General features: G+C 41.3%; 1 protein-coding gene across 2 annotated transcripts; it reads left to right on the top strand.

The window, feature by feature from the left end:
- Nucleotides 1-151: 151 nt before the first annotated feature.
- On the top strand, nucleotides 152-13644 carry IL4R (interleukin 4 receptor). Of its 2 annotated transcripts, XM_074552663.1 has the most exons (11): nucleotides 152-313; nucleotides 545-778; nucleotides 3229-3342; nucleotides 6478-6616; nucleotides 7475-7626; nucleotides 8684-8838; nucleotides 9399-9555; nucleotides 10394-10493; nucleotides 11072-11141; nucleotides 11281-11357; nucleotides 11457-13644. In XM_074552663.1, the coding sequence occupies exons 3-11, from the start codon at nucleotides 3273-3275 to the stop codon at nucleotides 13195-13197; spliced, it is 2661 nt and encodes an 886-aa protein (XP_074408764.1). In that variant the 5' UTR covers nucleotides 152-313; nucleotides 545-778; nucleotides 3229-3272; the 3' UTR covers nucleotides 13198-13644. The 2 variants fall into 2 exon arrangements, with proteins under 2 accessions (XP_074408764.1, XP_074408763.1); XM_074552662.1 differs by lacking the exon at nucleotides 545-778.
- Nucleotides 13645-15284: the final 1640 nt, after the last annotated feature.

The raw sequence follows: 15284 nt of genomic DNA, 5'->3' as shown, positions 1-15284 counted from the left end.
CCGCCCCGCGCCGGCCCCGCCCCGCGCCGGCCCCGCCTCGCGCCGGCCCCGCCCCGCGCCGGCCCCGCCCCGGCCCCGCCCCGCCCCGGCCCGGCCCGGCCCCGCCCCGCCCCGCGCCGACCCCGCCCCGCCCCGGCCCCGCCCCGGCCCCGCCCCGCCCCGGCCCCGCCCCGCCCCGGCCCGCGCCACGCCGGACGGGCGCTGTGTGGGGGCGGATGGCGTCGGGCTGGGCGTGGGGCAGCGCTGCGTCCGGGATCGGGAGCGTCCGGGTCCGGAAGCGTCCGGGTCAGGAGCGGGCGCCAGTAGACACAAGGTACGTCCGGCGGCCCCTTCGTCCTGGCGTCAGGACCGATTCCTTCTCGTTACTTGCGCTTGGCGTGCAGTTTGTGCTGTGTTTTTCTCCGAGCCGGTTCTGGGAAGGGCGGAAGGTCTCCGGGGCTTGGCCGGGCGCATAGCCCTGGGCCCGTCCCGGCTCCGGCTGGAATCGCTTCTCTTTCCTGGAGGCTGTTAAGTGCGAGTGCTCCTTTTACAATATTTTACACAGAAAGGTGTAATTCTCCGAAGTGTTGTTCTTGCTGGACGTGCTGCGCGGTAGGCGCAGCAGCCGCGCCTGTCCCCGGCCCGCGTTCCCGATCGGCGCCGTTCCCGGCCGTGCCCAGCCCAGGGCTCAGGCCCCGTGTGCCCGGAGGCCTACGAGCTGCGGACCGTGCTGAGCGCCCGGAAAGGAGAGGTTTCTCGTTAGAAGGCATTGCACGCTGCACGGGTTTTTTTTTTCAAGGTTTGATGTAGAATCTGTTGGTGAACATTTTGCTTTGCTCTGTACCGCTTGTCTCATTTTATTCAGCCTTTATAGTAATGCTTAAAACTAGAGAGTAAGACAAGATGTGCATCAGTTTTAAAAAGAGGCAGTTTTAAACAGGGAATGATGCTTTAGCTGTACAATTGCAGCAACGGTGCGTTAGGCAGTCTTGTTTAATATGACCTCTTGGTCTGGGCAGGAGTTACTCTTTACACATAACAGTTTTGCAGATTATACCTGTTAATGAAATGTGACCCTGATTTTCTTAGAAGACCAGATCAAAAGTTAGTATCGTTTTTCTTGATAGTGAATGAAATAATTCTAATCACATCGCGTTTTTTTCAAGAAACAGAAAGTTAAGTGATTAAAGCATGTAGCTTATGCCAGTAACCTTGTAGATCTGCTTCTAACTCTGACAGAGATTTCTTTCCTAATTTTGGGGAAGTGACTTATGTCTTTGCAAGTTACTTTCCTCAAATATATCAGAGTTACTAGATTTGCTGCAATTTTAGTATTGTCTGTATGTGTTACCTACTTTTTTAAGATTGGTATTTCATTGTCTGGTATAATGAAAAACTTAAGAGGTAACAGGCAGAAGAGCTGTGGATGTTTTAAAATTTTCTCTCTTGCAGTTTCATTAAAGCACTGGCTTAACTCCATTTTCATCCACACGTGCAGATCCATTCTTCCATGAGAAGATGCTTTTGGTCTGCCATCTGCTCGTTTGGACATGCATACATGGTTCAGGATTCTTTGCCAAAGTTCCAAGAGTTTCTTGGAACTCCAGTCATGTGGCAGTATTACCTAACAGTGGAAAGCAAATGCTTCCTCTCTTGAGAATTCCAGGAAAAAGGGAAATTAGGGTTTTTAATTTTTTTATGCCAGAGCAGTTGGCTCTTTTTGTCTGAGTAGCAGCCAAGGTGCTTGTGTTCTTTTTAAAAAAATGTATTACTGTGCTTAGTCACATTTCACCTATTCTCAGAATATGAAAAAAACTTAACTTTTGAGTCATAGTTTTCTCAAGCTCTTATGAGAAATTTGTGTTTCAAGTTTGTTCTTAATAAAGAACTACTCGATGAGCAGTTACTGCCCTAGAGAAGGTCACAGAAGAGTCTCCATCCTGATCTTCTATTTTGACTAACAATGTCCTTATCCCTTAACTTCTGAGATGGATATTTTCAGACAGACAGGCTCACCTCTGTCAGACACATGTGTTGTGGTTCTGCTGCATGGTTGGTTTGGGGAAGAGAGTATTGAACCACCATCCACAAATACCTTACACTAGTCTTTTCTACTTCAGAATCTGGCCAGCCTTATGCAGAACACCCAATACGATTCACCAAGAGAAGGAGATTCCTCTCCCTCTCCTCTCCCTCTCCCCTCCCCTCCCCTCCCCTCTTCTCCCTTTGAAATAAAAACTAGCTCACTACCCAGGAGCCCTACAGGTATATACAGAACAGCTGAAGCTGCAGGCAGCAAGAACACCCTGTCCAGATATGAAAGTCAGAAAATTCCAAAAGCATGAGAGGAAGGGACCAAAGGGTTGTGACTTAACAATGTCCTGCTGAACCAATATTATCCCTCCTTACACTGAAAGCAAAGCCAAAAGCATATTAGTTAGCATGACTTCACTTACAAATTTACCAGAATTTTAAATGCATGATATCCATTTGTAGTTATATGAAAGCTGGTAGCTTTATCTTAGACATTAAGTAGCTACATTGGTAAAATATATTGGGGACACTTGCTATTTTGAAGTCTGAAATTAATTATTTCATCTGTTTTCAATTTACCTAGACAGTTTTGCTATGCTTAGGGACATAAAAGCTGCATTATTTTCCTTCTCCAAGGTTGTTCTGGTTACATAATGACTAGGTATGTGTTTTACAACTTTTTAATAATGAATGTTTTAATGAATCTGTATTCTTTTGGAGCAATGCTCAGTGTTCTTTGCTAAAATTCTTTTTTTAAAGAGATGATACTCAGATTATTGAGGTACTGGTGATTGGACTTGGAGAAAACATTTTAGTCAGTAGATTGGACACTTCATTCTTAAATTCTTATACTTATCTGAGTGGAATCATAGGGCTTTGCTGACAATGTCACTGATTTTGGTCTAGTGCTTGCCCTTTTTTACCCTTTACATACTAGCAGCCATTCTTTTCTAGTAGCTAAAGAGAGTGGCTCTGCGGCCAATGTAGCTCCCTTATCCTCCATAATGAAAATTTTGCAGAAAAGTCTTCTAGCTCATTTATGTTCTCCTTATTCTTTTACATGTCTCATTCCATGAGCTAATTTTAGGGGCCAGGGGTGGGAAATAGGTACAGCAGGGAGTCTGAATTCTAACATCTAGCAGAGTGATAGGAAAAACTATGCCTTTACCCTTAACTGAGACAGGGATGTAAGCTTATCATGTTTTCTGTTGGCAGAATTGCAGCACAGATTTTCCTACTGAAGCTGACCATTTTCAATAATGGCAAGACTCCCAAGTGCTGCACCGTATATCCTGTGGATCCTTTTCTTTTCATATACAGCAAATAAAGGTATGTTTGTCAATATTTTAAATTATTATAGTGAAGTTTTTCTTGATAGCATTTTTCTGTGACCACTAGGTAACGCTGTTACCACTAATTAACTGCTATAAAATTTGTAGCTTCAAATGTCAGAAGTATCCCTGTACTAGAAAAAAATCTTAGATTTTTGATCTCTGGTGTGTCCCTCGCCACCCTTCTGTCAGCCTGCAGGTGCGTAGAGTCCGAGTGCTGCTTGTTCCTTAAGGATTATTTCATGAAGCTCAGTTGGCAGAAGCTGACTTCCCATACCCATAAACATGGGTTGTTTTCATTTCATCTTTTATGATGTTTGATTAAAAATACTGATGAGACATATAGGCATATAGACATATAGGCATATAGACATATAGGCATATAGACATATAGGCATATAGGCATATAGGCATATAGACATATAGACATATAGACATATAGACATATAGACATAGTAATGCTTTCCAATAATGCATTTTTATTTTCTGGAAAATGAATCTCACACTTTGCTTTCTGTATTTTTTTTTAAGTAGTTCCACAGTAGTCTATAGTTTCTTAGATCTCATTTTGTTTTATAAAGCAAAGGACAATTTAAAGTACCATGTCTCTAAAAAAGAAAGTTTTTTAGCTACTCTCTTACATACTACGAAACAGTGCAATTTGAATTAATGAGAAGGATCAAGGTTTGCAAGAACACATTGGCGGAATTGTCTGGTGTAGGTAATCCCACCTTTTCATTTCCCTAAATTATTTTTGTCAAAGTTTAATTTTATTGTGTTTTGTTTGGGTTTGTTTGCCTAGTTAACTATGCATTTTAAGTTTCTTCAGCATTGTGTACTCTTTGAGGATCAAAAAAGAAATTCAGTATTTAAGTTCCCTCTTTTAACTATGCAAAGTCAAAACAAACCCTGTACTGTATATGGTTTCAAAAGGAAATTCTCAAATATCTGAGCTTTTTGAAAAAAATATGGTATACCAGAGATGAAGAAGTGAGAAGGTGAGAGGAAAAGAGCAGAGAATAGAATTTAAAGTTCCGAAAAGACATGACAGCACTGAATGGCAAGATAAAGTAAAAATGTTAGTTATCATAGCTTAACACAGAAGGAAGAGCTTAATTTAATTGAAGTATTGTTGAAAGTGCAAGGTGATTAACAGATTGAAAAATAATGTCATTCATCTTAAAGGGCCTTAACTTGATAGTACTTCTGTTAAAAGTACATTTTAAAGTGAACTAGCAATAAAATTACAAATGGCAACCAAATATAAGCAACATCAACAGAGTAATGATTATTGTAAAATAAAAAACAGTATGACTGTTAAAGTGTTGCAGAAGTTTGACTTGCTGCTTTTTTGATGAGTGGTAAAGAATTGGATACCATGCAGAAAAAAATGGAAACCTAACATGGTACTGTCATCCAGAAAGGACATAACAGCAATAGTTCTTATCTGCAGGATAAATATTTAGCCCTCGTAACTAAACCAAAACATTTTCTAAGTCTTTGAACACTACTGAAACCATGAATCACAGTAAGTTCTAGGTTTATAAGCAGTCAATATACCAGACAACTTAGAATCCAAATTTTATAGATCCCATTGTGCTATATATATCATATCTACTAAAAGGTATCTGACCGTCACATTTTACATTTGCAGATCCTGTACTGTATTAGAGTATGCAGAAGTTGGATCATAGTAAATAACACAAGTGGACTACAGAAAAGTAGAAATGTAGGGAAGATAAAATGAAATTTGGTACTTTCAGCAAAAAAGGCATGGGATGAATAATTGAAATTTAGGTACCTGTTGGAAGGAATAAGCCTGTGAAGCAGACATGGCTGAAGGACAAAGACCTTGCAGGATGTGAATAGTTGGCAAATGTGTCTTGGATTTGCAATGTAAATGACCAGCATGGAGAGTTGGTAATGTACTGGGCCATGTATACAAAATTTGGTCTTGTATAATTGCCACAGAAAACTTTTTAGCAGAATCCCTTTAGAAATTCTCAGATAATCTTAATTAATAGGATTCAAAAAAAAACAGGTATTGTAATTTTTTTACAGGAGATTGACATGTAAAGCAGAAAAAGATTTATATTTGTACAGATTGTGCAAGAAAAGTGAGATACTGTTTTTATTTACCTGTGAAACAGAAGTCAAACATCAGAGAAGGCAAATAATTGTCTTGGATGATAAAAGTATTAGCTATTTCTAGCTATTTTCTTATAATCACATTCCAGGGTCCAGTATCAGGGTTGGCACACTGTTAGTCCAAATAACAACGTGGCCTTACTGTCACCTAGCTTCTCTTCTGTTCTGTGTATCACTCTTTGGAGCACATTGAAGTAAAGTGAAGCTGGAAGGGATACTGAGGATTGTGGATTCTCTTTGCACTTCCAGTTCTAACTATCTTCAAAGATATTTTGACCACTATATTCTATTTTTTGGTTAAATACTGCCAGTGAAAATAGTTATAAACTTGAACACTGGAGTGCAGAGACTCTGGGCCTTTGTACCTCCTCAGTGCCTGGCTCAGTGTGACTTCATCTCTCCTCAGTCTTGAATGCTCCCGTAACAATGGTGAATAGAAGACAGAGCAGGAAGTACTGAGTGAAATGAAGTATGGGAAGCTTAGAACCTTTTACCTTCCTTGTAGGTAAATGCATTTGGGAAGCTTAGAACCTTTTACCTTAGTTGTAGGTAAAACAGGAGTCATGACTGTAAGCAGTGATCCTTGTCTGACTCTGTTAATTATCTGCATTTTGGGCTTTGAACCTTTTGTATTTAATGCTATTTTAATGTAATGTCATTTAATGCTGATGTGTTTTAAATAGGGCTATTGCAATCAGATTTTCTGTTCTTGGAAGTTTGTGTTGGCTGAAATGTGCCTTTCTGTCTCAGTATTACTACTGCAGACTTCTTCTGTCCAAGACCATAGACATTGTCTCCAGAAAGGTGGAGATGATCTGAGTGTATGTTTCTCCTTCCATTTTCCCTGACGCAAAAAAAAAGCAATGTTTTCACTTAATTTGCAGAGGTGTGGCAGCTCTGTTTAGATGGAAAAGTTAGTATTTCTGCTTAGTCCAATATAGTCTTCTGATTCTCTTGCTTCTCATTGTATGCTGCTTTCCCCTAGTTTTGATTGCAGGACACATACAAGAATTTGCATGCTTCACTGACTATGACAAAGAGCTGGTTTGTCACTGGAAGGTGCCTGCACAAACCAATTGCTCCAAAGAATTCGTGCTCTACTACAGTGAGGAAACTTCTTTGTCGTAAGTGTTTAAGATGTTACACTGCCATTGTTAAGTTTTATATATCCTATAGCCACTATTGGCTTTAATTTCCTCCCTCTACTGTGGGTGTCTGGGACAAAATGTACTTCAGATTATTACTCTTAAAGGAAAATGGATTATTTCCTTTTAAGTAAAATGGGTTTCTGCAATTAACAGCACCCTCAGTTCAGCAGTCTACTCTTCTGCAGAACTTTCTGCTTTCTTAGGACAGAGGATGGATCAAGTCCTACTGGTGGGAGTGGTAGGGCTCTTAGATGTTTACAGAACTTTAACTTCATGTAAAATTTTACCTTCTTCATGAGAAGTCTTTCTTGATTCACTGGTCTGTAGCCTGTGTGAAAGATGCTTTCCACTGAAGGCCAGGTGATTGTCTCTGCACACAGTTAGCTCCTTGTTCAGGCACAGACTGTTGTCCCTGTTCTGAGCAGGGCCAGGCATCATCTCTTACACAAGAAGATGCATCTGGGTTTTCCTTTCCCTTGCTGCATGATTTCACCACACCAACATTCAAATAACCTTGCTGATACACTGCAATAAACCTGTTCCTATACTAACGAGCTGTTAGTATCTTACTTTAGAAGTGTGACAGAGGGTTGTATTTGGGATCAATACTTGGCCTTTCTGTCAAGTTTTTAATTTGTGTGATACAGATATCCAGTAGGTGGCTGGGGAGGGTGGGTTGTTTGAGGATCTCAGTTTTGTTTTGGAAACATTTCTGAGAACTGACTTGTCTCAGTTCTGATTGGTTATACATGTTGGGAGACTTGATTTCACCTTTTCAAGGAATAGTGTGTAACACTCTCTTAAACATCACATAATTTTGTGCCTGTTTTTCAGAAACAAGTGTGTTCCTGTGAATGAAAAAGACAGTTTAAGGTGCACTTGTACAATATATCCAGAATATTTTGCAGTAAGCCTCACATATATTCTAGCCCTACAATTCAATGGCACTGATTCGTGGAATTACAATGTTACACCAGCCCTTGTTGGTAAGATCTTGTTTACTTTGTCACTGGCACATCCAGTTCAAGGCTTTGCAGTCCTAGCTAACTTCTTATTCATGTCCCCAGAACAGTTTTTGCTTGTCAGAGGTGCAAAATGTCATGGTAGTTTAAATGCAAAACCCATTTGTTTTAGAAACCTGATTCTGGATTAGATTCTTAAGGAATTAATGTAAGTAATGGGGAAGGCAGAGAGTGATTGTTCCTCTAGCTGTACCCTCTCAGCTGCGAGCCAAAAGGAGTTTGGGGACTTAGATTATCTTTAGTGCCTTTTACTTGTGGCTTACAAGAGAAAGAGGAATCATGCTGCGTTCAGTTTCTGGAAATAAACTAGCTTATCCCTGCTGAAATTCTTCCCTTTCCTGTCGCTGTCATACTCTGATTTTTCATGCTAGTTGAATCATGCCAAATGAGCAGGAGATTTTTTACAGTAATTCCTGTTGGATTGTAACAGTCAATGATAAAAAAAGTTAAAGAGACTGCTCCGAAACAGGACAGAGTTCATGTCTCTGCCTAGACCCCCAGTTTGGTCAGAACAGTGTGCTTGTTGGTAACGCCTGTCACCTTAAACACTCAGAGAAACCATTTTCATACTTTAGGCAGGCCAAGGACCTGGTTCTCTTCAGAATGCTTGATTGATGCTGCTGCTTATCTGCCAAATAAGCAGACGTCCACATTAATTTTCAAGAGACAGGGAGCCAGGACAGCTTGGCTGTGATGTTGGAGCTCTGTGCCCACCCGGCCTCACAGCTGCTACTGTCACAGCTGTCAGGGCACAGGTTGTTCCTGTTTCTCCAGGCTGAAAGCTGCATCCAGTGCTCCAAAAGGCCGTGCTTGCAATTGGTTCAGCCAGCTTGAGGAATCAGTGCTTAATAAATACCCTCAAGTTGCTCAGGTTCAGCCTCTCTATTCTCTATGGTGTGGTACACCATAGTGAAAAGGGCTAAGTGCATTGACTGCAGTGATATTCTGGTGAATGCTTCTCTCTCTGCTTGTCTCTATCAGTACTCTCCCATGACCCTGTTCTGTATTTTTTACCATACAGTTAAGCCGAGAGCCCCCAAAAATCTTGCCATTGAAAAAGCTGAAAATGGTAATTTCAATTTGAGCTGGGAGGAGAGCTACTCTCATCCATCCTTTCTCTCTGGAGAGCCAGTCATCTATGAAGTGAAATACTGGAGGAAGCAGCACCCGACAGAGGTAAGAGACACCCAGTCTCTTCATTTTCTATCTCCAGGGCTTAAAGGTTTAAAAAGTCCTCTGGAAAGTCACTTCATTAATAATAATGTAAGGGCCAGCCTGAGCACAGTGATCCTGATTACACACTTGCCACAGTTCACTTTGCCCCCAAGATAGTTCAGCTGGGTGTCAGAGAATGGAAACTCTTGTGACTGCCTCCCCAAAATGGTCTGCAGCTTGCAGTAGACAGGGCAGAGATTGAAAAAACAATGCTTCTATTCCCTGAAATTCATTTGCTCCTTAGACATCAGGAAGCTGGAGGTTGATGGGTCTGTGGGGCAGGTGAGTTCTGAATAAGTCAGCATTTCTGGGCTGGGCTGCGTCTGGTATTACCTGCATGGTGGCAGGTAATAAATGTCACCTGCCGATGACATACATGAACTGCAGTAACACACATAAGTCATTTATTTGTTCATTTGTGAACGGTCACTGAAACACATAACACTGTTGATATGTAGTTGCAGTCACTAACCCTTCACCCTATAAAGAAATCAAAGTGAACTTTCTCACTTTCTTTTCAGGCTTCTGTAAAAGCAATTAACTACCAGGCAAAAAGTTTTGAGATTACTGCAAGCTCCTTGAAGAGGGGCTATGATTATGTTGCAAGTCTCAGGTGTAACTACGTGGAATACCCAGCCTACTGGAGTGAATGGAGTGAAGAAGTTGAATTTCGCAATGGTAATAGCGTCAGAAATAACAGCTTGGTAAAAGGATGGTATACAGTCTTACATACTCTGCTGCTCTCTTGGAGGAGAGTTATGGACTCACCATCTTCATCATTTTGAGTGTAATGTGACTACATCTGTAAAGGCTTCCAAAGACACTAAACATAGATAGGCAACTCCTTGGGAAACTAAGGAAGAGAAGACCAAGGGAGGTTGGATTGCTTAGCCTTGTGAAAAACAGACTGAAAGGAATCTATTTATTCTCTATAAATATTTCATGAAGTAGACAACAGGGAAGTAGAGGAGGTATTTGAACTAAACGGCAACATTGATGTGAGAGCAAGTGAGTATAAATTATATGTGTGTGTATATATATATATATATGTAAATATATATGTATATTTATATGTATATATATATATATATATGCTGCAAATAAAGCAGTATTTTAATAGAGGTAGGAGGGTTTATAAAAGCCCCTGAAGAGGAGCAGAGAGAACAAGAAACATAGCTGCACTACAGTGACAATGATAATGCATGATAATACCATTTTAGGCGCTGTGTGATAGCCCTTGTGCCTGAGGGCTGACGATGGCCTCGCAGTGTACACTGGCTCTCCCAGCTCCTGCCACACCCAGTAGCTGAGCACAGTACCTGTGCCAGGTCTCTGACACACCACACACCATTCCTGCTGGCAGCTGTGAGGGCCTGTTGTTAACGTGCTGGAAGCTTAATTGTACATCCTCTAAAAGAGCATTTTTTTCAGTTGCAGAAGAGCAGCAAATAACTTGGTATTGTCAGTGCTTGCATTTAGATGCACATTGACATGTAGACATTTGCTTGTTTAACAGATTACCAGGTGAAGGCTGAAGACATTCTGCAGATGGCTGTGCCCACATCCTGCATACTGATCATGGCAGGATCCATAATTTGTTACTTCTGTTTCACCAAGTAGGTATCCTGCTTGTCACAGAGTTTATAGAGTAATAGTTTATACACATGTCAGTATTGCTATTGGTTAGACAAATGTCTGGTAGCACAGAAATCTAGTGTTTTGGGTTTCCTCAGCGCCTTTATCTAGCTGTCTGTGAGCAGAGATTTTATAAACACAAGTCAGTTTTATAAACTCTGTCATTTTCTGAATAGTCTTACTAACTTACTAGAATAGGTTTATTATAGTAGGGGTTGCCAGTTTTGGACCCTGGTCTTTGCTGGAGTTCAAGTAAGGATGGCTAAATACCTTTATTTCTTTCAAAAATTTTTAAATGGTAATGAGATCCTGTCTATGTCACACATGCTTTTAAACATGATTAGAAGAACAGGTGGCTGTTACTGTGCAGAGCAGTCACATAACCAAACATACAAACATCTTTGCACTGGTTTAATAAAAATCAGGAGATGCTCAAAACAAATGCTTTCTCTTGCTGCAGTGCAGATGCCTAAGAGGGAACGGAGAGCAGAAGAGAGAAATGAACACTGATTAAGCCCAAGTACAGTCAAAACAAGTTATTTTCATGCTTTCCTTGCAGAGTGAAGAAAGAATGGTGGGATCAAATCCCAAATCCAGCAAAGAGCCAATCAGTTGTAAAAAATGTCAAGGTAATTTAAAAGCTTTGCAAAAAATACCTTTTCCTGATCATCAGAAGTAGAATATGTAGTAAATTCTATTGTCTGTCTAGTGTAAGGGATACTAAATACAGTTCATATGTGTCCTAAATCCCATTTGTATCTTTATTAGTTTTCAGTTTTGTGCTACTTTGATGAAATTAAGTTCCCGTTCCAGGACTTAAAGCACAGTCACATGGAACAACAAATGTAAGTAAGATTTTATAAAAATTCCTCTGCTTTACAGCATAAAATTGTTTCCTTTACTATAAACATTAACCGTGCTTTCCTTTTGACTTCCAAAAACAGAAGTTGCAAGAGCTGTCTGGCTGAAAGTTTGTCAAGCCAAAACTTCAAGGGAAAAGATAACATCAGAAATGTTGAGAAATCTTGCAGTTGCTACAGCAAGTCTGAAGAGTGGTTGCCAAAAGACAGCAGTGCAGTTTTAATCCCTGATACAATACCAGTTGAAGAGTGTATAGAAATCTGTGTATGTTTAACAGACAGTGAAACTGAGAGCCAAGAAGAAACTGGCAACCAGATCACCATGTTTGAGCCTTGTGAGAGCAGCATTGGTGCTTTCAGAGAGCACCCTGAACACAATGAGTTACTAGCTAACATGTTTGATGCACTCCTGGCAGATGAAAATAACATGGAAGACAATAAAGGCCCAAACATCCCCACAGCTGAGAGGAAAACCATAAAGAACACTGGGTCTGAAAATCCATCACAGCAAAATCCAAAAGAAAGTGTAGACCAGAGTCTGCAACCGTGTGATATTTCTCATACAGCTCCTCTTTTCACCAAAGCCTCTCAAGATGGCTACAATTGTAGTACAGCCAGCAAAGAGTCAGAACTATCAGAAGAATCCTTTGAATCTGGGTATCGGAGCTCCAGCATAAATTCTGCTTCTCTGGATGCAAGAGATCTTCAACAAATGGTTCATCAAAGCCGTTTTCTATGTCATTCTGAAAGTGAGCTTGGCTCTTGTGTCCTGACCCAGGAGTCTACAAATAAATCATTATTTGGAACTGAAACAGACAGAAAAAACAGCCCTGCAGACAAGAGTTTTGATACCCTTGTGTCTGCATCCATGGGGTTGTGTGGTTCTGCCTACAAGAGCTGTGACACCCTTTTGTCTCCATCCCTGGAACCCTGTGGCTCTGCCTACAGGAGCTTTAATATGCTTGTGTCTGCATGCAAGGAACCAAGCAGCTCTGCATACAAGAGCTTCAGCGCCCTCATGTCTCAGTCGATGGCTAACAGTAGCCTGACTCTGGGCTTTGAAAGTGTGCCTTCCTTACCACCTTTGAGACAATTGTCAGAGATGCCCGAATGCAGCTGCAGAGACCAAAGGCCTCAGCCTGCTAGCAATCAGATGTGTTACAACAACTACAGATCTCCCAGCACTGAGCTTGATTTTCCAAACACCTGTTCAGAACATACTGATTTTCTGTCTTTCTCCACACATGTAAATGAAGGTGCTTCAGCTTTTCTTTCAGAGGAAGAAATGCATAAGCAAGTAATATATCAAAATGTTCAAAGGAAAGCTGATATAATTTCTTGCCCCATTGCACCTCAGCCATCTGGCTATCAACCTTTTGGTAGTGCAGGTAAATGTAATGGTCTATACTGGGACAGTGACAATGAGGTTATACCTACATCACTATATGAATCCTTCATTAATATGTGCAACAACCTGAATGAAGCACCACCAGATACTGCAATCTATGAATCTGACACAAGGATAAAGGATGATGTGTGTTTGACTGTTCAGGGTTCTGACTGCACCACTGTCCCAGGTTTAGCATCTAGTGAGAATGACACGCAGATTAGTGATGGTAGCCCTTGGATCAACAGCACTAATGAGCTGTATGGTGATAGCAACGATGAAAATACCAGCAGAGATAAACAGCTGTTGCATTTGTTAGAGATGAAATGTCAAGATTTAAACAGCGGTGAAAGAGCTACAAAGACAACAAAATGGAAAAGCTTTAACCCTACTGGGAAAGTAATGCAAGAGAGTGGTGATAACAGACTAAATTACTGACTTCCACTACCACTCACACAATCACTTAGGGAAACTTGGAGGTGCAGGGGGAAGTGAAGAGGTGCTGAAGCATGCAAATGGGGGCAGGGGGTGTGGCTCAGCAGTCAGCTTACCAGCATCACTGGACAGTATTGGGCTAAGCTTAGAAAGGAAAACTGTAGAGCCCCTGGAGCTCCATGGCTCAGACAAGGTGCTACCTAATTATTTTGTGAGTAACTCCTATCTTTCTGTCTCTCACACCATTCACAATGAGGACTCCAGACTGGCACTTGCTGTTAAAAAAAAAGACCAATAGAACTATTAGTGGAAAACAGCAGGAGAAATGAGAAACAAATGAAACTTTTGTGTGAACCCTTGCCCAAAAGAACAACTGCTATATGGAGGTAGCCTAGCCACATTTGCCAAGACTGAACTAGTCTTTGGAAATAAACTGTATGGCAAGTTGAATTGTTGCTTGTTATTTCAATTGAAATGTATACATTTATTCTCATTTAGAAAACTCTGCTTGTATTGCTGTTCATAAGGAAGGAAACCATAATGCTAAGCACAGCAACAGGTATTGCAAATCTCTCTTCCAAGATGGTAAAGTAGTAGAGGTGTTTATGTAGGGACACCAGTGGTGCTTTCTTTCCCTTCTACACCTGTGCTCGCTCTTGCATTCTTTGTGAGAAGAAAGCACCCACAAAGGCTTGTGCCTGGCTGGAGAGGTCTGCTCAGGCCACCTTTGCTGCAGCACTTGCTTCTCTGTTGAGCCCCAGCTCCATTTTGCCTTTCCCTGGCTTTTTTGTTCAACATAGCTATGCCTTCCAGTCCGCACATTCCCATATGATGGTTTTCTGTGTGGGGTTATTCTTCCTTTTCTCTCCCTTCAGTCTTTCTTTGGTGAAATGGAACCTAACTCTCAGAGAAGGGGGATCCCTGTTCATATGTCTTTCTATAACCCAAAACTGGAGACAGACAGTGGGGTTGAGGGGGCAGCTGTCTGGCTCACCCTGCAACAGACACCATTGTTCAGAAGTATTAGGAATTCTTCCCACTTCTGGTCAAGCTGCCTTTGCTCTTCTTGCAACTTAAACAACTTGTAAGAACTGCTGTTCGTACAACTCTGGCTCTGCTCCTATATCGGGTTTGTGTAGCAAGATTTTATAGTGGAGGGGGGCTACAAGGTTGGCTTTTCTGAGAAGCCACTCCCTGCCTTTTCTCCTACAGGCACGTCACTGGCTGCCTATTTTTTACAAAAAAATCGGTAATTTTTACTAATTGTTGCCCATGCATGCACACAAGATCATTTCTCACCTCTGCAGATTGCTGAATTCAAGGTCTGATCCGGGCTCCTACATGATGATGTATCTTGATCTCACATTACCTGGAATTTTTGTTTCTTTCAGCATGCTTCCTTGACTGAGACCTTGCAGTCATGGCAACAGCCCCCAAGGCCTCTCCTACTACACCAAAGTCACAAGGTCAGAAGGAATTTTCTGGTAAAAAAAGCAAGGAGACCAGTGAACTGGACTGCAGGACTGTTGTCTTTCTAAGCAGATTGCTCCAAAACAAAGGAAAAACACAGTAAAGTGAGGAAGAGAGCATTTTCCAGTTACTTCACTAACACAACCAAAGCCTAATGAATTGCCATTCATTGGCCTGTTTTCCCAGAGTGCCTAACAGCTATCAGCAGCACAGCTGGATTGCTAAATCCTGAGTGTTTTCATTCCTTGTGACATGCCTGTTGAGAGGAAGTTTACATCTCTGCAGAACTCTGGCCAAAGGTGCTTTGCTCTATTTGTTCTTTTTGCTGTCCTGTTTCCAATCTGCCAATCCTGTAGTTTTCTATAACATTGAAATGTCCATACTTTCCCTTCAAGTAAGACTGCAAGATGAAAGAGAAAAAAAACTGGCAACAGGCCTAGTTGAACAGAATGGGGAACTGGCTGCTATGGCATGTTTAGATGCATGAGGGGAGGAACAGCTGTTTAGGTCTTTTTTGCTCTTAGAATGCTGTCTGTAAAACTGATCATCTGTGCATGAGGCCTAAGATTCTGTATTCTGAATGCAGAGAGGCAATAGTCATGGCAAGAGTTGTTACAGTA

Source organism: Zonotrichia albicollis, chromosome 16, assembly GCF_047830755.1.
Source record: "Zonotrichia albicollis isolate bZonAlb1 chromosome 16, bZonAlb1.hap1, whole genome shotgun sequence".
NCBI lineage: Eukaryota > Metazoa > Chordata > Aves > Passeriformes > Passerellidae > Zonotrichia > Zonotrichia albicollis.
Note: the sequence above shows the minus strand (reverse complement) of the source record. Positions and strands in the feature narration are given on the sequence as shown.

Excerpts from the sequence above, each read along its gene's own strand:
- IL4R (XM_074552662.1), top strand. The coding sequence starts at position 3,273 with ATGGCAAGACTCCCAAGTGCTGCACCGTATATCCTGTGGATCCTTTTC. Across the intron at positions 3,343-6,477 it reads TTCATATACAGCAAATAAAG|TTTTGATTGCAGGACACATA; the intron begins GTATGTTTGTCA and ends GCTTTCCCCTAG. Across the intron at positions 10,494-11,071 it reads TGTTACTTCTGTTTCACCAA|AGTGAAGAAAGAATGGTGGG; the intron begins GTAGGTATCCTG and ends CTTTCCTTGCAG.